The sequence below is a fragment of the Zingiber officinale genome, chromosome 9A (assembly GCF_018446385.1).
Source record: "Zingiber officinale cultivar Zhangliang chromosome 9A, Zo_v1.1, whole genome shotgun sequence".
Classification (NCBI taxonomy): Eukaryota; Viridiplantae; Streptophyta; class Magnoliopsida; order Zingiberales; family Zingiberaceae; genus Zingiber; species Zingiber officinale.
Genome location: NC_056002.1, coordinates 52,250,985 through 52,275,105, shown reverse-complemented (window position 1 = coordinate 52,275,105; position 24,121 = coordinate 52,250,985). Strand labels below are relative to the sequence as shown.

Below are 24,121 nucleotides of genomic sequence, written 5' to 3'. Positions count from 1 at the left end.
TCTCAACTTCTAGCTCCTAACTACTGACTCCCGGCTCTTGACCTCGAATTCGGTTTTTGGACTCCCTTTGGCTAAATCGAAATGACCTCAACTATCAAGAGTTAAAGCAACGAACCATTATTCATGGAGGACGTGGATAACACAACCATTATCACGACAACATCAGAAAATGCAGTTATTTACTCTGAAATAAATAGGCTGTAATGATCATTTATTTCCGAGAACGTGGTAACGATCGTACGAAGAGGTATGCACACATCATTCTCACAAACTCTTAATATTGTTCATCTTCTTCTTCTTTACTTCATCGAAATCCTAACTTGAGTATCAGTGTAACATCGCAAGGGAATTCTCTGATTATCCCTCTAACCTCTCATCCTTCGGTTTCTCCTACACAGGCCTCGACAGATCTCTTTATGGTCTTCGTATAACCTGACGATTGACAGTCAAATCTATACCGACGCCTACTCATCAATGATTCACCCATCAATATTCTCAGATAGGTGATTGCAGTCAACATCATTATACAATCACCAACAAACCGACCATCAATATTCTAAGATAGGTGATTGCAATCAACATCATTATACAATCATCAACAAACCGATCATCAATGTTTTTAGATAGGATCAACATGCCTCTGTACCAAAAAAAAATATATATTATTTTTTGAATTGGGGCTCAAATGTTAATGGATTAGCTGTGAACCAATTTTGTCAACGGGATGGATAAAATGGGAATTAGAGGTGCCTTTTAGGAATGATGAAATTTAGGTGCCCTTTTGAAAATTCGACAATTTTAGATCCACTCTTTAGAGAATTGTTGTAAAAGCTTTAGTGCAACTTGGGCATTAAATGCGAAGGAACAAATGACAATAATTGTAGACATGACGTCATACTTTAAGTTCTTGTTGCTCTTTGTCAACCATCAGGTGTCAAGTTGGTTGGGTTGACAAGAGGAAGGTAGGACCTCTGCCACTTGGCATGGTTTGGGAAGATCGAGGGGACCATGGCTCAGCCACCTTATCAGATTGGGTCCATTTGTCTGTTCCTGTCTCCCCCTGTCTGTCCAAATCTCACACCAGAAGGCTGTTATCATATTATGATAGATGAAGACATGGATGAAGTAATAATGAGGCCAACAACTTGAAGCCTCTGTCCTATATATTAAACCTAACCAACGCACCATGGATATTTTATTTGGATTATCTTGAATATTGGAATGTTACTTAATCTCAAAAGTGTTGAACCAAACAAGGAGGCAAGCATCAGCCTTAGAAGCTCAATTGGGTTTTATTATACTGTCAGTGATTTCATGTACTATTGAAGACTAAATGTGGATGAGTTCCATGTTACAAGTGCTAATTGTAATGTTTTTTTGTTCGTAGAACGGAATACAGGTACAGAGCTTGCAGTTTATTATTGCTCAAGCATCGGATTTCCGAGTGTATTGATCAACTCTGTTCCATGATCTGCAAGATGAACAGAAATAAGTATTTAGACATACTGGCCGAGGTTGACTTTAGCATGGCCAGAAGAGAGAGCCGGAACTCATGGCTTATTATCGCAAAGTAGAGAATAGTCCAACAAGTGAATAATGAAGAAATATTCGCAAAGTAGAGAATAGTCCAACAAGTGAATAATGAAGAAATATTCACCTAAAGAAAAGGAAACAAAAACTTGCATCATTCATCTAGCTCCTAGTTTATAATCTTTTGTTCTTCCAAAATAAGGTTGTCTGAATCTACTCCTATATGAGTAAGAATGTTAACCACTTTGACATTAGAATAAAGTTTAAAATTAAGGTTTAACAAAAATGTAAAATCGCCTAAAATAAATCACATTTAAGCATAGGGTTGAACTTAAAGGGAGTAGGATGCATGCAAAATTTGGAGTTTGTTAACGATACTAAAATTATTGTAACTCTTTCACAATAGCTTAAGTGCCTGCTACAAGGGTTGATGCAATTTAATATGATATAAAATTTGATCACAAGGTTTTGAGCTAAACCCAACCTAATCGATTCCAATGAGACACTAGGAGTGAGTCGAAGTAGATATCAAGCTTTTCATAAAAGATGAAGTTTTGGTGCTAGCTGACAAACTGAAACTCACATACAACTAGACAACATTATGACTTGTTAGATGGTCATGAGGTCCAAGTCCAAGTGAGCTGATCTACTGGAGTAGGAAAAATTGTCATAAGGATCAGAGTACAGGGAGGTGGTTCCTGATTTGGTAAGACTAGAACAGAGACATATCATTCTTCATTCTAAGACTTCAATATGTTGTTGGCAGCAGTGTCAATGCCAGTTTCTGGTGAACCTTGACGGGCAACCACTGCCATGTAGTGGAATGTAGGATCACTATTTTGGTAATGATTGCTACTGAGGGGTTCAATTGAGATTGTAGATCTGCATCAATGAATAGGTGAGCTGGAGTATCAGATTTGCATGCATGGTTCCGTGCAGGAGTATCAACAGCTTATACGGGAGATATATCGGCTCCACACGATGAAATTATTTGGTGACGGGGTTCTATTGGGTGGTAAAGATCCTGTAGCAGTATCCTATCTATGGCAAAAAAGTGATAACGCTTACCCTGGGTGGCCCAATATCGCTGGCCTCATGACTAGATACAGGCAGGTAAATCATGGAGGGCTTCGCCGAGCAACAGTAGCACATGTAAGGGGGTGAGGTAACCCACAGTGCTTCTGCACCCACTGTAGACCCAGGCTTCTTGTAGCAGCATCCTAGCTAACAGACATAGCGGAGATAGAGACCCTTGAACCACTCAACTTTGGAAATCTTAGGCAATTTGGAAGATAAAACTCTTATTTTGGCTTCTTTCCATATCTCAACTCCCAGCACATATGTTCCCTTCTACAAGGGGAATTCAGACCAATTGGATATACAATGCACCTTTTGTAACACAGCTGAGAAGATGGTAATCATCTTGTTGGTGCACGCTCCTCCACCCTCAAGGGGGTGGTTTGAGTTGCACAGATTAAACACATATCCCCGAGACATATCATTTGCAACCAATGTAGGGAGGATTGGTTCAACCACAAAGGCACTGCACCAATCTTAGAGCTAGCAATGATGTGGGTTTGGAGTGTGTGGAACAGAAGGAATACTCTGAAAGTTTCAACAAGAGTTCGTTCATTCAAAATATTTTACACTATTGCTTAGACTATGCCAAACTTCTCAAAAGAACCAAGCTCCTTGAGTTATAGTACATACCAAAACCTCCCATTCCTATGAATCAGCAAGAGGAGCAACAACTTGGCATAGATAAGAATCAGCCATCAGGTTAAATTCACCTCTAGAATAAGATCGTTCGAGTACCAAATTCCATTTTGCAGCAAATTGCACACAATGGAATGACGAAAGAACAGTTCCTGCAACCCTTTTCTGCCTGGGTTATCCAGACCGAGTCAAATACCGGCATCAAATGATACGATCCTGAGTTTACTACTAAAAACAGATGATCCAAAGTAAAACCAATCATGAAACGCGAAAAATTTGTCCTGATTTCTATCTAGATCCAAAGAAGAAATCCCGCCAAAGATCAAGAAATTTCAACCCACAAGAAGCAGCTACGAATCAATCGAAAGGGGGAACCGGAGCTACCTATCGCTCGAAGAAGACGGAGGCACTGAAAGGAACCGGACTGAGGACGAGGCAGGCGGCATCGGGTCTAAAAGGAGAGCGCCATGGCGTTGTAGATGAAGGCGGCGGAGCAGAGAATGGCGGCGACGAAGGAGAAGATCACGAGAGCAAACGCGAGGGAGATGCAGGCGACCATCAGATCCATAGCCAGGAGCAGCAGACGGAGAATGATCGCCATTTCCTTGTTTCCTCCTCCTCCTGCTCCCTCTCACTCGCCGCTGGAGAAGCACGGAGCTTGATGGAGGGAGTCCAGCTGAGTCGAAGCGGCCACGTGGGATGCGACCTGGACAGATATTAATGTCTTTTTATTTTCTTTTTTAACCTAACATATTCAACAATAATAATAATTTAATTAAATAAAAATGTTTAATATAAAAAATTAGAAATATTAATCAATTTTTTAAAAATATTCACAAATTACTGTATTATTTACTACATAATTAAATAATTTTATGTTGAAAATATCATAATTAAGACCAACCTTTTATTCCATTAATTATGAGGATATTTGTAGGGTAAAAATTAAAAGGACATCCTTTATATTTATTTATGTATTTATTTGTTATGAAAAAGTGTTTCTTTTTGTTATTATATTTTTGACTTTTTGAAATTATTGTTAATTTTGACGTAGATCATAATTGTTATGCAATCTCAGAAAAAAAATATTCTCTTTGTATAGACATGGGACGACTATGTGAATCAAATTTTATCTTTTTTTATTATTAAAATTGTTATGTAATTATAATTATACAGTTGAAAGAATTATGATCTCATAGTTATTATAACATAATAATAAATTATTTATATTGTAATAAGTATAATTTATAGTTGTTATGATATGATGCTAACTTATATTAATCAATGTTGACCAATATTGATAGTAAATGAAATGTCTATACTATAAGTGTTTTGAATTTTAGGTGCTACAACAAAATATTATTAGGATTGCTTATAGTCAAAGTATCTATATTGCTATAACATAATATATGATGCGTATGTTGATCAAAGATAAGTGTTATGAGTTTGTAGCAGCTAAAAAATCATTAAAAATAAAGACATAGAAAAAGAATAAAATATAAAGTGACAAAATCGAACGCCCCTTTTAACGATTTCAATAAAAAAAATGACATCCTTTTAATTTTTACTAATGTATTGTAGTTGGATAAAACCTCTTCATAATAAAAATGAAAAAGACTTCCAATAAAAATTAACTTTCTATTTTTATCCATAATTCTTTACTTTATCCTATTTTATTATTAATATTCTTTTTACTGGGCAAAATATTCTCTGAAGTAATATTAAAAATAATAAATTTAATTAATCTCATTAGAGCATGAGGTGAGTGTTATCCTAGATTATTTTTATATATTTATATATTTTTAAATGTTTTTTTTATTATTTTATAAAAAATTTCTTTAAGATAATTGTATTCAGCGGAAACAATACCTTAAAAATGGTTTAGATGGTAATGCACCGCTTCTCTCGTGCCGGAGCATCGTTAACGAGGCAGCCCGTGCTCGGTTCTCACCACAAACCAAAGACGAGTAGCGAAGGATTCGCAAGAAGCTTTCTTTCCTCGGAACACATCCGCAATCGCTTGCTCTCAGGTAGAGTTTTTGGTCCGTTCATGGTCTGCAACTTTGGCGTCTATCAAGCAATCGCCCCTTTCTGGTGCATGTGTCGCTTACTTTTTGCGGCTTAGAATTTCTAGGGTTTTTGGGGTGCTAATGTAGTGCAAGTGTCGCTGCATTGAATCTCCTTGCTTTTTTTTGCATTCATCGAGTTCTATTATCTTGCATTGTGAAAAATTGTGAACTTTGTTCAGGAAGAATGGAAGCGTTGAAATGTACAAATCAGATTTAGTGCAAACTAGTTTTTTTTTTGATGTAGGAGAGGACTAAGAAGTTGTCTTCTAGAAAATAGGATTGGCTGAAAACTTAGTTAATCTCAACTATTTGGGTTGGAAAAATGTGAATACAAACACGATTTGTGGGTTATTAGTTTAATTATACAGAGGAGGTGTGAATTTAAAATCCGGGTTACACCAATCCAAGGATTCTGGTGTGAATGTTATGCATGCAATGGATCATGGCCGTGGCATATATAATGTGCCCATAAATCAGTCCAAATTTACCAAAAATCTTTCTCTTTAATGCTCACATGTTATTACACGTGTATGTCATATGGCATTATATGAACATACCACGTGTGATTGTACGTGCACACCAATTGCCACTTGCCGTTCCATGGCTTTGCATGCTTGCCACCAAGTATGACCCATGTCTTGCAAGTTAAAGTCCATATGTGATTGTTGATGACACGTGCATTTGCATGTGAATCGGACCAGGAGAGGGCACTCCTTTATAAGGGGACATAAGCAAGCATGAAAGAGAGGCAGAAGTAAGTCTGTGAGCCACGGAACAAAGCGAGCAAATTTTTCTTCATACAGAAGAAGGAAGAGAGCAATTGTGAAACAGAGAAGAGAGTCTCTTCTCTGTAATCCTCTCATTTGTTCTCTTTTAGTTTATCGTATAATTTTTTATTTCATAGATATATGTGATAGTGTTTAAAGATATGTTCAATTCGTCATGTCAATTTTTGCTAGATTGTGTTCATGATCTCGTTGTTTTATCTTAGAAAATAGATGGCTAAGCATGGCGAATTTATTTTAAAGAGACTGTCTAGCTACAAGACTCAACGTTTTTATTCCTCGGACGACGCTCCTCACGTAACTCGGACTCAAGCTCTGAGTTTGTTCAGCGTCTGTCTCGAACCTTCGACATCAGCTTCATTCGGTACTCGAAGCACTTGCCAACTTGACAACTAGGTGAACCAGCATCTCGATAAATTCTCTCTCCGACTCGGACTTGGATAACTCTAGATAATATTAGCGATCAACCTACTCAGCCAAATCGACAGTTTGAGATTATCAACTCAAGCTATCTTGATAGATAAGTAAGTACTGTTCCTCCGGTAAATTGTATCCAATAATCTTAAAATATATTCATTCTGTTTAGATGGCGGCAGAAGATGTTGAGATGCAACAAACTCAACTTGTGTCTACCTCCTCCGTCCCAATTGGAAATGTTCCAATCAATCATGGGAAAAGTCAGAGAAGTTCACTAGGTTAAACTTCAAGTGGTGATAACAAAAGATATTTTTCTACCTGACCACATTGAACTTGACACAGATCTTGACTGAGGAACCTCCCAAATATACTAAGGGTGTAAATGTTGTGAAAAACATCACTGCAGTCGACAAATGGAATGAGTTTGAGTTCCTATGTCGCAACTACATCCTCAACAGTCTTGCCAATTCACTGTACATTGTGAACTGTGAGAATAAAATGATAAAGAAATTGTGGGAGTCTATGGACAAGAAATACAAATCGAAGGATGCTGATGCCAAAAAGTTCATTATTGATCGTTTCTTGGACTACAAGATGGTTGCCTCCAAGTCGGTAATCAACTAAGTATAGGAGCTTCAGATGATCTTACAGGAGATTCACTCAGAAGGCATGATGCTGAATGAAACCTTCCACGTGGCAGCAACCATTGAAAAGTCGTATTCTGGTTGTAAGGACTTTAAGAATTACCTAAAACATAAGCGGAAGGAGATGACTGTAGAAGAACTCATTGAAAGAATTCGAATTGAGGAAGACAACAAGAGTTCAGAGAGGAAATGATTCTTTTATGCTATTTTAAAAGTCAACGTGGTTGTGTACGATCAAGGCTTGAAACAGAAGAACCTAAATCTTCCAATATGACACCCAGAGGAGACAGTTTCAAAAAACAATTCTTTGGGAAATGCTACAATTGTAATTGAGTTGGTCACAAAATTTTGGAGTGTAAAAAATTAAAGAAGAAGCAGGAGCCCAACCTGAATTAGGAACCAGACATAGACCTCTGTGTCATGGTCTCTGGAGTAAACCTGGTAGGTTCCAATCCACAACAATAGTGGATCGATATCGGTGCCATCAGACATGTTTGCTGCAACAAGGAGCTACTCCATAACTTTGAAGAAGTTAAAGATGGGGATAAGCTGTTCATGGACAATTTAGCAACCTCGGATATAAAGGGTCAAGGGAAAGTAGTGCTAAAGATTACCTCTGACAAGAAGCTAACTCTGAACAAGATGTTGTATGTTTTAGAGATTCGAAAGAATCTAATATCCGGATCGCTTATCTGCAATCATGAGTTCCACATTGTGTTTGAGTTAGACAGGGTTGTGCTATCCAAACATGGAATGTTTATAGGAAGAGAGTATGTAAATGATGGACTCTTTAGGCACACCGTAATGACCATTCGGCCTAAGATAAATAAAATTGAAAGCTCTTTTGTGTATATGCTTAAGTCTTCCAGTTTGTGTCATAGTAGACTAAGACATATTAACTACGATGTATTACGTAGATTAAGTAACATGCAAAGCATATCTACATTCCACTTTAACTCGGAATACAAGTGTGAAACTTGTGTTGAAGCAAAAATGATAAGGTCTTCCTTTTAACACGTTAAAAGAAGCACTAAACCACTCAGTCTAATTCACACCGACGTGTGCAATTTTAAAGGTTCACTGACACATGATGGGAATAAACACTTCATTACTTTTATATATAATCACACAAAATATGGTATATGTATATTTTCTCTAAAGTAAGGATGAAGTTTCAGAGAAATTTATTCTCTTTAAGAGTAAGGTTGAAAACTAACTTAATAGGAAAATTAAGGTAGTTCGAAGTTACCGAAGCAGTGAATTTGTATCACCGTTCACTGAGTTGTGTGCTGAATAAGGAATTAGACACAAAACAACAACTCCCTATTCTCCTCATCAAAATGGTATTATTGAGTGAAAGAATCATATTCTGAAAGAGATAATAAATGCTCTTCTATTGAGTTCTGGACTGATAGAGCAAATATGGGGGAAGCTGTGCTCATGGCTAATTACCTTTTAAATAAGGTGCTCAGAAAGAAAATAGAAAAGAGCTCAAATGAGTTGTGGACTAGAAGACGACCATCATACACATACTTGTAAATATGGGAGTGTTTTGTCAAAGTGTTGATTTTGATCCGAAGAGGATTAAGATAGAGCCAAAGACTGTTGATTGCATATTTTTTGGATATACACATAACAGCAGTACTTATAGGTTTCCTTGTGTTTAAATCTCAAATATCGGAGATACATAAGAACTCAATTATTGAATCGAGAAATACCTCATTGTTCGAATATGTGTTTCCATATAAGACCTAAGAGGAAGCTAACTCCTTAAAACAGACATGACACACAAGAAGAAGAAAAAGAAGATGAACCAGTTGACGTTGAACTCAGATGGAGTAAATGAGCTCGGGTGGAAAAATTATTCGGAATGGATTTTATCACTTTCGCGTTAGAAAGTGATCTCTAAAGTTATTTAGAAGCAGTAAGCTGTTCTGAGAGACCTCAATGAAATGAGGCAGTTGCATCTAAAATTGACTCTATTTTACAAAACCACACCTGAAAACTTGTGTCTCTTCCTCTAGGAAATAAACTACTAAGTTGCAAGTGGATTTTCTAAAAGAATAGGAAATCAGATGACACGATTGATAAGTACAAGGTTAGATTGGTAATTAAAAGTTACCGACAATCAGAAGACCTTGGTTACTTTTGTTGGGACCGAAAAGTAGCTAGAGGGGAGGGTGAATAGCTCGTTGCGTGCTTCGTGGTTGACGTTGCTTGTTTCTTCGAAGATGTGCAGCGGAAAATACAGAAACAAAAGCATACAACGCTAACACGGTTGGTTTACTTGGTATCCACCTCACAAGAGGTGACTAGTCCAAGGATCCACACCTACTCACGCACCCTCCACTAATAAAACTCTCCTTTATGGTAACTACCAAAGGCGGAGAAGCCCTACAAGACTCACAATACAAGAAGAAAGGGAAAGGTAATGAAATACAAGCTTACAATGAGTGCAGAAACCCTAACCCTAGCTTTCTTCCTTGTCTTTGATCCGCCTCTTGACTTGGAAAACCTCCAAGATCCTTCAAGAACTGGCGATCTGAGCTTTGAGAGCGCTGTGGAGAAGCTGGCGAGAGATCTGATATGAAAACCGTGAAGAGATGCCGAAGGAAATGAACGCCTGCAGCTTAAATCGACGCTAACGGTCGAATCCCGATCGATTGGAATGCTCCCAATCGATCGGGGAGGCTTTGGATCGATCCACGAATCGATCCAAAGCGCCTCTGTGCTCTGGAAAAACGCCTGGATCGATCCACGGATCGATCCAGCGCTTATCGCGCGAAGCAGCAGCGTCCCAATCGATTCACTGATCGATTGGGACCTCTGGATCGATCCACCGATTGATCCAGAGGGGTTCTGTTCGCGGGGACTCACCGGATCGATCGGCCGATCGATCCAGATCTTCTGGATCGATCCACTGATCGATCCAGATCTGCTGGATCGATCCACGAATCAATCCAAACCTGCTGGATCAATCGGCTGATCAATCCAGATCTTGGTTTTTGCCCAAAACCAAGTCCAAAGCCCCCTAAACCAACATCTAGTCAACCATGACTTGTTGGTACATAAGACCTAGCATCCGGTCACCCTTGACCAGCTAGGACTCTCTCACCAAGTGTCTGGTCAATCCCTTTGACCCACTTGGACTTTTCTGTTCTTGCCAAGTATCCGGTCACTCCCTAAGACCTACTTGGACTTTTCTTCCTCGTGCCAAGTATCCGGTCAATCCCTTTGACCTACTTGGACTCTCACCAGATGTCTGGTCAATCCTTGACCCATCTGGATTTCTCTTGCCTGGCTTCACTCACCAGGACTTTCCCAATTGCCTAGCTTCACTCACTAGGTCTTTCACCTGGCTTCACTCACCAGGATTTTTCTCCTGCCTAGCTTCACTCACTAGGTCTTTCACCTGACTTCACTCACCAGGATTTTCCTCCTGCCTAGCTTCACTCATTAGGACTTCCCAGTCAAGTATCCGGTCATCCTTGACCTACTTGACTCTTCTTCAATCAACCTTGCATTGTCAAACATCGAAACCCAAACCAAGACTCAAGCTTGGTCAACCAGGTCAACCTTGACCTGAGGGATGTTGCACCAACAACTTTGATACGTATTCTTTGGTTTCAAGAATAGCTTCCATCAGAGTCTTGTTAGCTATTGCCATTCTATGGAATTTGGACATACATCAAATAGATGTAAAGGCCGCTTTTCTTAAAGAAGATTTAGAAGAGGAAATTTACATGGAGCAACCTGAAAGTTTATAAATAAGTAAAGTCACTATATGACTTGAAACAAACTACGAAATAATGATATGAAACGTTTGATATTGCCATGAAGGAAAGTGGATTTCAGATCAATAAATATGATAAATACGTCTACATGAAAAGTATATGACTATTTCAAGTTATGTCTATAGGTAGATGACATCTTTATCATTAGGAGTAATGATAAGATAATCAAATTCACTAAAGTTATGTTGAATTTAAGATTTGATATGAAAAAATGAGCCTAGCTGATGTGATTCTAGGAATTAAAATTCTTAGAACAACAGAAAGACTTTTCTTAGTCAGTCCCATTATTTGGTTAAGATTCTTGAGAAATTCAACTAGAGTGATACTACATTGGCATGGACTCTGATAGATATGAGTTAACATCTATCTAAAAATCAAGATGAGAGTATCTCACAGATTGAGTACTCCAAGGTGATTAGAAGTCTGATGTATTAATGAATTGTACACGACTAGACTTAGCTTACGTAGTAAGTAAGCTGAGTAGATACATGAGTAATCTAATGTTGAGCACTGGAAAGGGATAATAAGAGTACTAAGGTACTTGCGGTGTACTCGTGATTATAGACTGCAATACACGAGTTATTCTGTTGTGATCGAAGAATACAATAACGTAAATTGGATATTAAACATAAAAGACTTTAAGTTCACAAGTGGGTATATATTCACTTTAGGAAGTGCAACCATTGCTTGAAAATCTTCTAAGCAAATCATAATAACTAGATATATAATGAAATTTGAATTTGTAACTTTTGACAAATATGGTGTTCTTAGAAGATGTTCCAGATAATCGAAACCTTTGTCGACAATTTGTATACATTGTGATATTTAATTTGCAATTGGTCGGGTATAGAGCATTTATATAATGGTAAGTCTCGACATATACGTATTCTCGACGGGAATTATCATTATTGATAACCTAGTAGATTTACTAATTAAAGGATTAAATAGAGAGTTTGTTGCTAGCTTATCATGAGGAATGAGCTTAATGTAAGTGTCGATGCCAACTATAGGTGCAAAGGAAACCCAATCTATACTGACTGGAGATCCCAACACTTAGGTTCTAACTGCACTGAAAGACAATCACTGGGAATGACCCGATGAATTAATGATTAGATGAAGGGTAAGCATTCTTGCTTTAATGATTGCAGTGGAATAATAGAAAATACTCTCAAAAGATTACCTATGTGAGAAAGAAGTGGGGTTGCTTCGAAAAGAATTGGAGGTATAATTCTTAGTACTTCTTATAAAATCAGGCGTGTTCATGACCAAGAACAAACACACTCATGAGATCTGAGCTATATCAGGGAGAGTCTTGAGTGAGATTTGTCCATAATTACACAAACGACAGAACATTTCAAAAATATCGCATCTACTGATTAGCCAATGAGCAAATAGATTTTCAAAGGGTAACACCTATCTATCCTATATACGACTCAACTGCCGAAGGCTATTACATACTTTGTTTCCATTCATGTGGGGATTGTTAGAAAAATGTGAATGGAAACACGACTTGTGAGTTATTAGTCTCACATCGATTGAGTGACATTACAACTGATTGATTTTGCAGAGTGGGTGTGAATCTAGGACATGGATTGTATTAACCCAAGGATTCTTATGTGAACGTTATTGTATATAGTGGATCGCAACGGAGGCATATATAATGTGCCCATAAATCAGTCCAAATTTGCCACAAGTCTTTCTCTTGTATGTTCGCGTGTCATTGCAAGTGTATACCATATGACATTGCATGAGTATACCACGTGTGGTTGTGCATGCACACCAATTGCCACTTGCCGTTCCATGGCTTTGCATGCTTGCCACCAAACATGACACATGTCTTGTAAGTTGAAGCCCACATGTGATGGTTGATGACATGCATTTGCATGTGAATCGGCCCAGGAGAAGGCACTCCTTTATAAGGGAGCATAAGCAAGCATGAAGGAGAGGTAGAAGCAAGTCTGCCACAGAACAAAGTGAGCAAATTTTCTTCGTACAGAAGAGCAATTGCCAAATAGAGAGAGAGTCTCTTCTATACTAATCCCCTCATTTGTCCTCCTTCATTTTGCCATGTAATTTTTCATTTGGCAGATATCTGTGATAACATTCAGATATATGCTTAATTTGCCATGTCAATATGTGCTAGGTTGTGTCTGTGGTTTCACCATTTTATCCTAGGAAATAGACGTCTAAACGCGATCTCTTAGCACCGCCAGAGGGGATGAATCTGGTTTAAGGAGACCGCCTCGCTGCAAGATTTGTGATCTTTGTTTATCGGGCGATACTTCTCACGTAACTTGGACTCAGGCTTCGAGTTTGTTCAGCGTCCATCTCGAGCCTTCAACATCAACTTCATTTGGCACTCGGAGCACATGCCGACTCGACAATTAGGCGAACCAGCGTCTCGACAAATTCCCTCTCCGACTCGAACTTGAATAGCTCCAGACGACATTGGCGATCAACCTATTCAACCAGACCGACTACTGAGATTATCAGCTCAATCCATCTTGCCAAATAAGTAAGTGTTGGAAATGTAAATGAAATAAAGAGGTGGAGACGAAGAGACTCTATTGTGCATGGATTTTTAATTCAATATTAGAAGTCTCTTGACTTTATTCTTGGTTTAAATTATGACACATGTATTGATGTTGTAAATATATGCATAGGGAGAGACTCTTTGACGTGTAGGTGCGCAGGGGTGGGTGTAAATCCAGGGCTCAGATTGCATTAAACCAAGGTTGATTCGTGTGCGAGCACGACCTGCACATGTTGAATGCTGGACCGATCGAGGCAAGATTTGCCTAAGCGAATAAATAAATATTTTGCCACATTTGTTTTTGCTGCTAAGGTGAAACAGATGAATTAATTTCAATTAATTCAATCCAATTGAAACTGTCGACAATTAATGACAATAAATATTCATTAATTCATTCAATTGAAACTGTCGATAATTAATGACAATAAATAACTATTAATCGATCCAATTGAAATTTCTGATAATTAATGGCAATACATGACCATTAATTGGTCATTTATTATGGCCAAATGTTGAGCCCCTATATAAGGAGCTCAGATCTTAAGTAGAAAATATAGACCGAGAGGAAGAGTAGGAAGTGAATCTCTATCCGCCCATGTTCTTCCACAAAACTCTCTCAGTCGTGCATTTGTTCTACTTAATTACTTGTGATAGCACTCAGGTGCATTCTCTGTTCGCCACGAACAACAAGTGCTTGATTGTGTGCGTGGTTCTGCCATTATATTCTGGGAAATAGACAACCGAGAGAACTTCGATGCACAACCGGAGGGGGGGGGGGATTTGTTTCAAGGAAATGCTGATCGCAGGCCTCGGCATCTTACTTGATGAATTCCCTTCTCGACTCGGCAATCGATTCCCGATTTTGCTATGCACCGTATCGACTTCGCGACTCGGACCACCGGAAGCTTGGCAAAACCAGCCTCGTTTGCAACATGAGATTATCTGCTCAGGTCATCTCAACAGATAAGTTAGAATTGAATTTGTGTAATTTTAATTCAGTTAATTCCCCAAAATATCCGACAGATTGTCCAACAATCTTGAAATAGATTTGGTTCTGTCGAGATGGACACTGAACAAAGTATTGAGATGTAATAGACTCAACACATGAAGGTCCCCTTCGCCCCGATTGAAACTGTGCCAATCAACCAGGGAAAGGTAAGAGAAGTTCAATGAATTAAACTTAAAGAGGAGGCAGCAGAAGATGTTCTTCTACTTGACCACACTTAATCTCTAGCTTGCTTCTTGACTGAAAATCCTCCCAAGCATGTTGAAGATGCTGATGCTTATACCATCAGTATAGTGGAGGCATGGACTTATTCTGAGTTCGTTTGTCGAACTTACATCCTCAACTGTTTTGTTGGCTTGCTGTACGTTGTGTATGGCACGAAGAGAATGACTAAGGAACTATGAGAGTCTTTGGAGAAGAAGTACAAGATAGAGGATGTGGGGGCTAAGAAATTCATTATGGGTCGATTCCTGGACTACAAGATGGTTGACTCCTAGACAACGATCAGCCAAGCCCAGGAGCTTCAGGTGATCTTGTACGAGATCCACTTAGAAGGGATGATTCTGAGTGAAACTTTCCAGGTGGTTGCTATCATTGAGAAGTTGCCTTCTGGTTGGAATGACTTCAAGAACTACCTGAAGCACAAGCAGAAGGATATGAATGTGGAAGAACTCGTGGTTAGACTTCGAATTGAAGAGGACAACAAGAGTTCGGAGAGAAAATTGTTCTCTTATGCTACTGTGAAAGCCAATGTGGTCGAGCATGGTCAAAACTCGAAACGGAAGAACCCCACTTTATATAAGTTGATGAACGCTCTTCTATTAAGCTCTAAACTGCCAGAGTTCATGTTGGGGGAAGTTGTGTTAACATCTAATTACCTTTTAAATATGGTGTCCCGGAAGAAAATAGATAAGAGCCCTTATGAATTATGGAATAGAAGATAACTGTTCTATAAATATTTACGAATATGAGGTGTCTTGCCAAAGTTTTGGTACCTGATCTAAATGGATTAAGATATGACCAAAGATTGTTGATTGCATATTTATTGAATATGCACATAACAGTAGTGCGTATCAGTTTTTTGTGTATGAGTCATAAATAACGGATATACATAAGAATTTGATAATAGAATCGAGGAATGCCTTATTCTTTGAGCATGTGTTTCCGTATATGACTCGAAAGGATGCTAGCTCCTGGGCATATGAAACACATGAAGAAGAAGATTATGAGGAACCAGTCGAGGTTAAGCTTAGACGGAGTAAAAGACCTCGGGTGAAAAAATCCTATGGAATGAATTTTATCACTTTCATATTAGAAAGTGAGCCCCATAGTTATTCAGAAACAGTAAGCTCTTTTGATGGATCTCACTAGAGAGAGGCAATTGCATTTGAAATTGAATTTATCTTGCAAAATCATACTTAAGAACTTGTGGATCTTCCTTCAGGAAATAAACCACTAGATTTCAAGTGGATTTTCAAGAAGAAAATGAAGTCATATGACACAATTGATAAGTACAAAGCCAGATTGGTAATCAAAGGATACCGACAATAAGAAGACCTTAATTATTTTGATACGTATTCTCTGATGTCGAGATTAACTTCCATTAGAGTATTGTTGGCTATTGTAGCTCTATGGAACTTAGAAATACATCAGATGGATATAAAGCCAGTCTTTCTAAATAGAAATTTAGAAGAGGAAATTTACATGGAGCAATATGAAGGGTTTTCTGTGCCAGGATATAAAAATAAGGTTTGTAGATTGATGAAATCATTATATGACTTGAAACAAGCATTAAAGTAGTGATATGAGAAATTTGACAATGTCATGAAGGAATACAGATTCAAAATCAATGAATGTGATAAATATGTCTACATGAAAGCCAAAATGACTATATTATCTTGTGCCTATATGTAGATGACATACTTATCATTAGGAGTAATGATAAGATAATCAAATTTACTAAAGATATGTTGAACTCAAGATTTAACATGAAAGATATGGGTCTAACTAATGTGATTCTAGGAATCAAAATTATTAGAATAGTAGAAGGACTTGTTCTTAGTTAGTCCCACTGCGTGGACAAGACTCTTGAAGGGTGATACTATGTTAGTATGAACGCCGATAGATACGAGTCAACATCTATCGAAGAATCGAGGAGAAAGTATCTCTCAGATAGAGTATTCTTGAGTGATTGGAAGTCTGATGTACCTGATAAGTTGTACATGCCTAGACTTAGCCTACGCAGTTAGTAAACTGAGTAAATACACGAGTAATCCCAGTGTTGAGCACTGAAAAGGATAACAAGAGTACTGGGTACTTGAGGTGTACTCGTGAATATGAACTGCACTATACGATATATCTTGCTATGATCGAAGGATACAACGATGCGAGTTGGATATCTGATATAAAAGACTCTAAGTTTATGAGTGGATATGTATTTACTTTGGAAGGTGCAGTCATTTCATAGATATCTTTTAAGCAAATCGTAATAACCAGATCCACGATGGAATCTAAATTTATACCTCTTGACAAATTTGATGAAGAGGCTGAATAACTATGACAATTTTTAGAAGATGTTCCAAGATGGCTAAAATTGGTGCCGGTAATCTGCATACATTGTGATAGTCAATCACTAATTGGTCGGGCACAGAACTATCTGTATAATTGTAAGTTTAGATATATACGTTGAAGACATAATACCATTAGACAATTACTCCTCACGGAGTTATCACTGTTGATTATATGAAGTTAAAGGATAACCTAGCGGATCTGTTAACCAAAGGGTTAAATAAAGAGTTAGTTGCAAGCTCAACACAAGGAATGAGTTTGATGTCGTTGTCAGTGATCAGTGCAGATGACACCTAATCTATGTTGACTGGAGATCTCAAAAACTAGGTTTAAAGGGACAACTAATTTGCACTGACTAGACACACTGTGGGGGATAACCCAATAAAACAGTGACCGGACCAGAGTACGCTGATGAACTTTTAATGATCAAGAAGAGTAGATGATTACTCTCGAGGGATCACCTATGTGAGAAAGAAGTGGAGCCGCTTCAAAGAGAATTGAAGGCACAATTCTTAGAGCTTCTCACAGAACCAAGTGTGTTTATGGTTAAAAATGAACACATTCATGAGAACTGAGTTGTATCAGTGAGAGTCATGAGTGAGATTTGTCAATGCTTACACAGATGGAAGAACGGTTCAAGGACATCATGTGTTAGCCAGTATGCAAATAGATCTTTACAAGGGAAGGTTCAAAGGGTAAAACCTACCTATCCTATACTAGACTTAACTGTTGAATGCTATCATATACCCTGTTTTCTATTCATGTGGGGGATTATTAGAAATGTGAATGAAATAAAGAGGTGGAGACGAAGAGATTCTATTGTGCATGAGTTTTTAGTCCCACATTTGAAGTCTCTTGGTTTTATTGTTGGTTTAAATTATGATACATGCATTGATGTTGTAAATATATGCATGGGGAGAGACTCTTATGCACAGGGGTGGGTGCAAATCCAAGGGCGGGTGCAAATCCAAGGGCCTAGATTGTACTTAATCAAAGTTGACTCGTGTGCGAGCACGACCTGCCACATCGAATGCTGGACCGGTCGAGGTAAGATTTGTCCAAGTGAATAAACCAATATTTTATCAAGCTTTTTTTACTGTTTAGATGAAACGGATGAATTAATTTCAATTAATTCACAATTAATGTTAATAAATGATCATTAATTCATTCAATTGAAACTATCGACAATTAATGACAATAATGGTCATTAATTCATTCAATTGAAACTACCGACAATTAATGACAATAAATGACCATTAATCGGTCATTTATTACGGCTAAAGGTTCAACCCCTATATAAGGAGCTCAGATCTTGAGCAGAAAATATAGAGCGAGAGGAAGAGTAGGAAGCGAACCTCTGTCCACCCATATTCTCCCATAAAACTCTCTCAGTTGTGCATCCATTCGACTGAACTACTCGTGCTAGCACTCAGGTGCATTCTTAATTCCTCACGAACAACCAGTGGTTGATTGTGTACGTGATTCTGACATTGTATCCTGGAAAATAGACGACCTGAGAGAACCTCGAAGCACAACTGGAGGTGGGGTGAATCTGTTTCAAGAAAACCGCGTTGAGCGCAGACCTCGACATCTTACTCGGTGAATTCCCTTCCCAACTCTATGATCGACTCTTGAATCTACTACACACCGTATCAACTCCGCGACTTGGACTACCGGAAGCTTTGCAGAGCCAGTCCCGCTGGCAGTCTAAGATTATCCACTTAGTTGTCTCGACAGATAAGTTAGAATTGATTTTGTGTAATTTTAATTCAGTTAATTTTTTAAAATCTTCGATAAATGGTCTAACAATGTCCCTCTGGTATATTGTGGATAGAGATCCAACAATTTGAACTTAGAAGGGTCAACAATTCTGGGAATATTTCAAATCTCCAGGTTAGGACATGAAAGAGCATTTGCAATTGACATGGTTGTCATGCCTGAAAAAAAAAATTCAAGATGATACCTGAAACAGACAAACAAACCTGTCAAAATAAGCTTGAAGTAGGCCAAGCATTCAATTCGGTTTGGCCGCTTCTGGTGAGACTTTCATGTGCTTGCTTGTTATGGGAAACTTTATATTAATGATTTACACCAGCAAGAGATCTCAACATCGTACGAACACATTTTACTTTTATGGTATTGATCTAGGATCTGACCCGAAAGCAACCCACTTCATCCGACAAATTTTCGTCTGTTCTCGTACACCTGGTTCAATAATGCAATCAGACCATTTTCCATCACTAGTCTTGGCTTCATAATGATTCACTTCATCATGCAAGAGTGAGTTCCGTTGATGGAAGGATGTTGTTAACCACAGATCTTTGTTCATGGATCAAAATTGCATTGTCTCTTCATTGTGTCAGGTTTTGGGTTGTGGAGATCAGGATGCTACCATTCATCGGTTGTTATTGTAGTCCAGTGATTAAAAATAACCATAGTTATTTAATATTCTCTCGATTTGTTTATCAATATGTTGGAATGAATAACTCATCCGCCTTGCTTGTGTAAATGAATTGTATTGTTTTGGTTAAACCAACTTTGTTCTTACCATCTTGATCTGTTAATGTGGTGGATCAATACTGACGTTTGTTAGACATATTTGATATCATTGCATAGATAACTGGATGGGGATTTAAATTAGATGCAATTCAGTAAAACAGACTAATGCTGATGCCGCACAAAGTGAAAATGAGAAAAATTGTGAAAACGGCAACATGAAAACGACATGTCCAACGTTCAAGAGATTTTGTAGCTGATCTCTTGCAATCAAGATATCTCTGCTTCTTCTTGAGAACAATCAAATTTTGCTGGGAGACTCTTGAGTTTCATTTGAAGCGTAGTTTCTTCATTTTTGAGGCGGCTATTCTCTTGGATAATCTGATCGCGCTCTCTCACCACGTTGTTTAACTCATTGAGAAGCTGGTAGTTTACTGATCGGAGACGGATGACTTGTGAGTACAATTCACCGAGATGCTTTTGTTTTCTCATCCGTGATCGGCGAGCTGATTCTCTGTTCGATATCATCCTCCTCTTTTTCCTTTCTTCAGCTTGGACTAGTTTGTCAGCACCACCTGGCTCATCTGAAATTCTGCCGATTCCAAGACAAGAAATGGGAACGCTCATGCCATGCATCTCTGGCATGGTGTGTAAGTGTTCAGTAAAATGAGGTCCAAACAGACAGCTAAAGTTGGAGGTAATACTGTCTTGATGCATATTGTAGTGGGCTCTGAAAGGTGAATTTGAAGGTGAAAGGTAGCTAATGCTGGCAACTTCTCCGGAATGCATGATTATGGTATTTTGCTTAGAATAGGCAGAAATGAAGGAGGGTAAGGAAGATGAAGATGTTGGGATGTTTAAGGAAGGGGACAGAAGTTTGATGGTTGGTGGCTTTATTTATAATGCACTGGGTAGAGAAGGGGGGTTCTATCTAGAACACTTTCACACCTTACTAATGAGTGAAAAAACATACGTACGTACATCAGTGTGATTACTCTCCAACCTGATAGATATTCAGCTAATGGATTTACGTTTTCTTTTATGTATGGGGTCACCATTATAAACTGTCTGATGGTCATCAAACAGTGATGTCAAATTCTGGACCATCATAACATCACAACCTCATGGTGCTGTTACCATTAAGGTAATTTCTTATTGGCTAACAGTGACAGGCATTTGGCTAGGCAGTGGGAGTACCAGGATATTGGCGTCATGACTTTTTTAGTTTATTTATGAATTATGAATGATGGATCATGGCAGTTCTAATACATGCAACTTGTGTCCTGGCCATAGAGGGAGATAAGGATCACATCTGAGATTAATAGTGATTAGTATTAGGAAATAGAATTTCTCTTACAGGCATGTCAGAAGCTTATGCATTAGAGGGTACACAATCGAAGAGGAGGTAAGATTGAAATTTAAAGATGTGCTAGGTTATTTTATCTAGTGAGAATGATTTTATTTGCATGATGATGCAACGGAAGTCTCTTTCTACAAAGTGAAGGAACAATAAATAGTGACAAATGCACCATTATGGACCCCATCAATTTGAAGAGAGCGAACAATTATGCAACAAGTGTCTAGTCTCTTAAATAAATATTGAGCCATTTAAAACTACATAAAGGAGTTTCTCCTAATGGCGCTGCATTTTTCTTTTCTTTTCTTATCTTTTTTTAATTTTATATGCTCGACAAGGTTATCGATATTTTTTAACATCTAATATTCAAACTTCAAAGTGCAACCCAATGGTTTTTATATTTGCATCTGCATACTTGTAAAGCACAAATCCTTTCATTATTGATTTTTTATTTGTATATATTTTTGTTGAGATTCATGTATCATAATTTCCTAGTTTACCTACTTTCTTCTGTTCAGATCATCTTTCTTATCCATCGGTTCAATTTATTTGCGCAGGTAATCATTGTGTAATTACCTATACACTAAAAAAAAATACAAAATAATTTCTAGTGGCATCAGTTCTAAAATTCCCGGCGACTGATTGTTCAAAAATCTGAACCGGCGGAATCCACCTAACTTATATTAGGACTATCATTTGTTGATCATGTGGGATAACTCATGACATCACCATAATATTTTTTATCCTTGGGATCACTGCCAAGTTTTACATATTAGATTGTTTCTGGTGTCAATTAAAATTTTTCTGTGACTTATCCTCACACTCTGAATCTGATGACTGCTCGATATAAGTATAGATTGTTTCAGAGAATGTCAAGTGTCTGCTACTCTTATCATCATACTCTTGAATCTGTTGACTGCCTGATTTATAAGAGGACTTTTGTTTGTCATCATACTCACTTTGGATAAGTTTGGATTCATGGTAGTATTTTTTTTTTTTTTGAAATTGAATTTCATATTATTCAAACTGATTTGACCGCATTACATGCAGGATCAAATCTTCTCCCTTCTGGAAATGGTGCTACAATAAGAGTAACCTCTTTCGTCATCGGACAAATATGTGCAGGTTTGGCAAGTAAGTTCAATGAATGGTAAGAAGAAATTAAATTATAAGTTTTTTCATATGTTGGTGTGTTGGTGGGTTAAATACATTACCTAGTGACTTTGCCAGTCTTCTTTTACTTTAGCATCTGACAATGATCCCCATTAAAATGCATGCCTTTGAAATGCCATTGATTTTATAATTGTCAAATTGCTTTGAGGGTCAGCCAATAATTCTTGCAACAGAGGTCTTTGTATAGAATAAATTCCATCTGCAAAAGCTCAGACGGTTTGTCTGATTTTGTTTTGCAGCTGATTAGTAGCCTAAGATGCCGCTAGAAGAGAAGAAACACTAGTATCTGTTTCAACTTCTTTGCAAAAACTGAGCAAGAGCCTTATAGTAATTTTCTGACTCCGCCATTTAACGATGCTCCTCTTGTTGGAAAGTTGAGGTTGAACAAGTAGATGAACAGAAACTCCACTGTGCGTGTGTTCATCACCATTTGCATTATTAGGCATTCAGCTGATGGTATCTTACACTTTCTCTCAATGCATCATTTTGTCTCGTATGCTTCGACTCGTGGTCCTCATAAATTCCATTTTATTAGTTTCTGGATGAGAGTCGAGGAAAAAAAACCCATCTACAGCCACAGATATCTGCTTTTCTCTTATTGTCAAACTATCTCCATCCATGTCTGATTTGTAGAGATTTATGCCACTCATCCAATTCCTAGCCTTCAGGACAAATGATTGTGTAATTTCAAATTTTCAAAAATCTCTATCCATTGCTTGGATGGAGGGCAAACGTATCTTTGTGATTACTTTGGCTTGCGATCCCTGCCAAGATTTCTCTGTCTTTGTTTTTCCATAACATGTTCTTGCCCACGGGGCGACCGCTGAAAGGATCATCGCGAGGGGAAGGATATATTTCTCGCTGCTGTGGTCGACACATGTCCACGACTTTCACTTCTTTCCTGCCCTCTTTGGAACACCAGAACAACAAACTTTGGGCATCTTTATGTCACATTTTGACTCCATTTCTTCCTTTTAAAGGCACTGACCTACCCATTCGATTCTTGGGAGACCAATATATATGTATATGTATATTGTGGAAGGTCATGATGTGAGATTATGCTCTTGTTCTAGCAACTTAAGGGATACCACAGAGATAGCATCATGGATCATAGATAGTATCGCCGTTTCTTAAATAAATTATATATTGATTTTGGACATCATGATCAATTTGCAACCAGACCGACTGTGGTTTTGATGCATTCTTGTGTTTATGATTGATTCCATTCTTTCCATATGGTATTCCAATGAGAGGGGGAGTTGGTGCGGCCACAGTTCATATTGTCCATTTGAGGTGCTGTAACAGGGGTCACAACGATCTCGAAAGATCATTCGATTGAGGTGCCCTAACAGGGGTGTATATATATATATATAGTATTAATTTATTTTCCATTTATTTTTAAATCAAATTTTGTCTGTGGAATTTAGAGATTAAGTTATAGTATCAAATATAAATAAAAATACACGAAATGTGCTAGGTAAGGGGTGCAGCATATCAAAAATGATATAATGTCAGGTGCGTCAATTGTTATTAGAGTTTTTTTTAAAATGGGAGTTAAACCAATTAGATTTTACCTTTTGGATTTGGGGGTTGGATTCAAGCCAAAAAAAATAAAAAAAAAGGATATCATGTTGATTCGAAGTGCGTCAAGTGTTCAAGTCAAAAAAAAATAAAAAAAATTAAATGCTCACGGGGTATAATATATCAAGGGTGTCAATTCGGGTGGGTCAGGTTAATTTTTTTTTAACCCAATCCGAGCCTGACTTGAACCCGAGTTCAACTCAAAACCCATAAATCCGAATCCAAACCTGACTCAAATAATCCGAAAATATGATTCAGAATGTTTTTTTTTGCTATTTTTTTTTATAATTTTTCACTTTTATCTCAGTACTCCATTATTATCATACAAACATGATATTAATATACATAAACCCTATATTTAAGTCAACTTGGGTCAACCCGAATTCGACCTAACTCGAAAATTTTTAACCCTCCAACCCAAACTCGAAAATGTCCAACCCGAACCTGATTTT

General features: G+C 37.8%; 2 protein-coding genes and 1 long non-coding RNA gene across 3 annotated transcripts; 1 reads left to right on the top strand and 2 right to left on the bottom strand.

Annotated features, from left to right (window-relative positions):
- Window positions 1-1,290: 1,290 nt before the first annotated feature.
- LOC122019208 lies at window positions 1,291-4,898 on the bottom strand. The gene is made up of 3 exons (XM_042576704.1): window positions 4,865-4,898; window positions 3,631-3,952; window positions 1,291-1,471 (listed from the first exon to the last, which is right to left on the bottom strand). The coding sequence occupies exons 1-3, from the start codon at window positions 4,896-4,898 to the stop codon at window positions 1,426-1,428; spliced, it is 402 nt and encodes a 133-aa protein (XP_042432638.1). The 3' UTR covers window positions 1,291-1,425.
- A 255-nt stretch (window positions 4,899-5,153) lies between these two features.
- LOC122021580 lies at window positions 5,154-22,537 on the top strand. Its single transcript, XR_006122579.1, has 3 exons — window positions 5,154-5,276; window positions 21,966-22,049; window positions 22,328-22,537. It is a non-coding gene; the product is annotated as an uncharacterized LOC122021580 (long non-coding RNA).
- Window positions 19,772-20,404, bottom strand: LOC122021579 (basic leucine zipper 4-like). Its single transcript, XM_042579702.1, has one exon. The coding sequence runs from the start codon at window positions 20,345-20,347 to the stop codon at window positions 19,829-19,831; it is 519 nt and encodes a 172-aa protein (XP_042435636.1). The 5' UTR covers window positions 20,348-20,404; the 3' UTR covers window positions 19,772-19,828.
- Window positions 22,538-24,121: the final 1,584 nt, after the last annotated feature.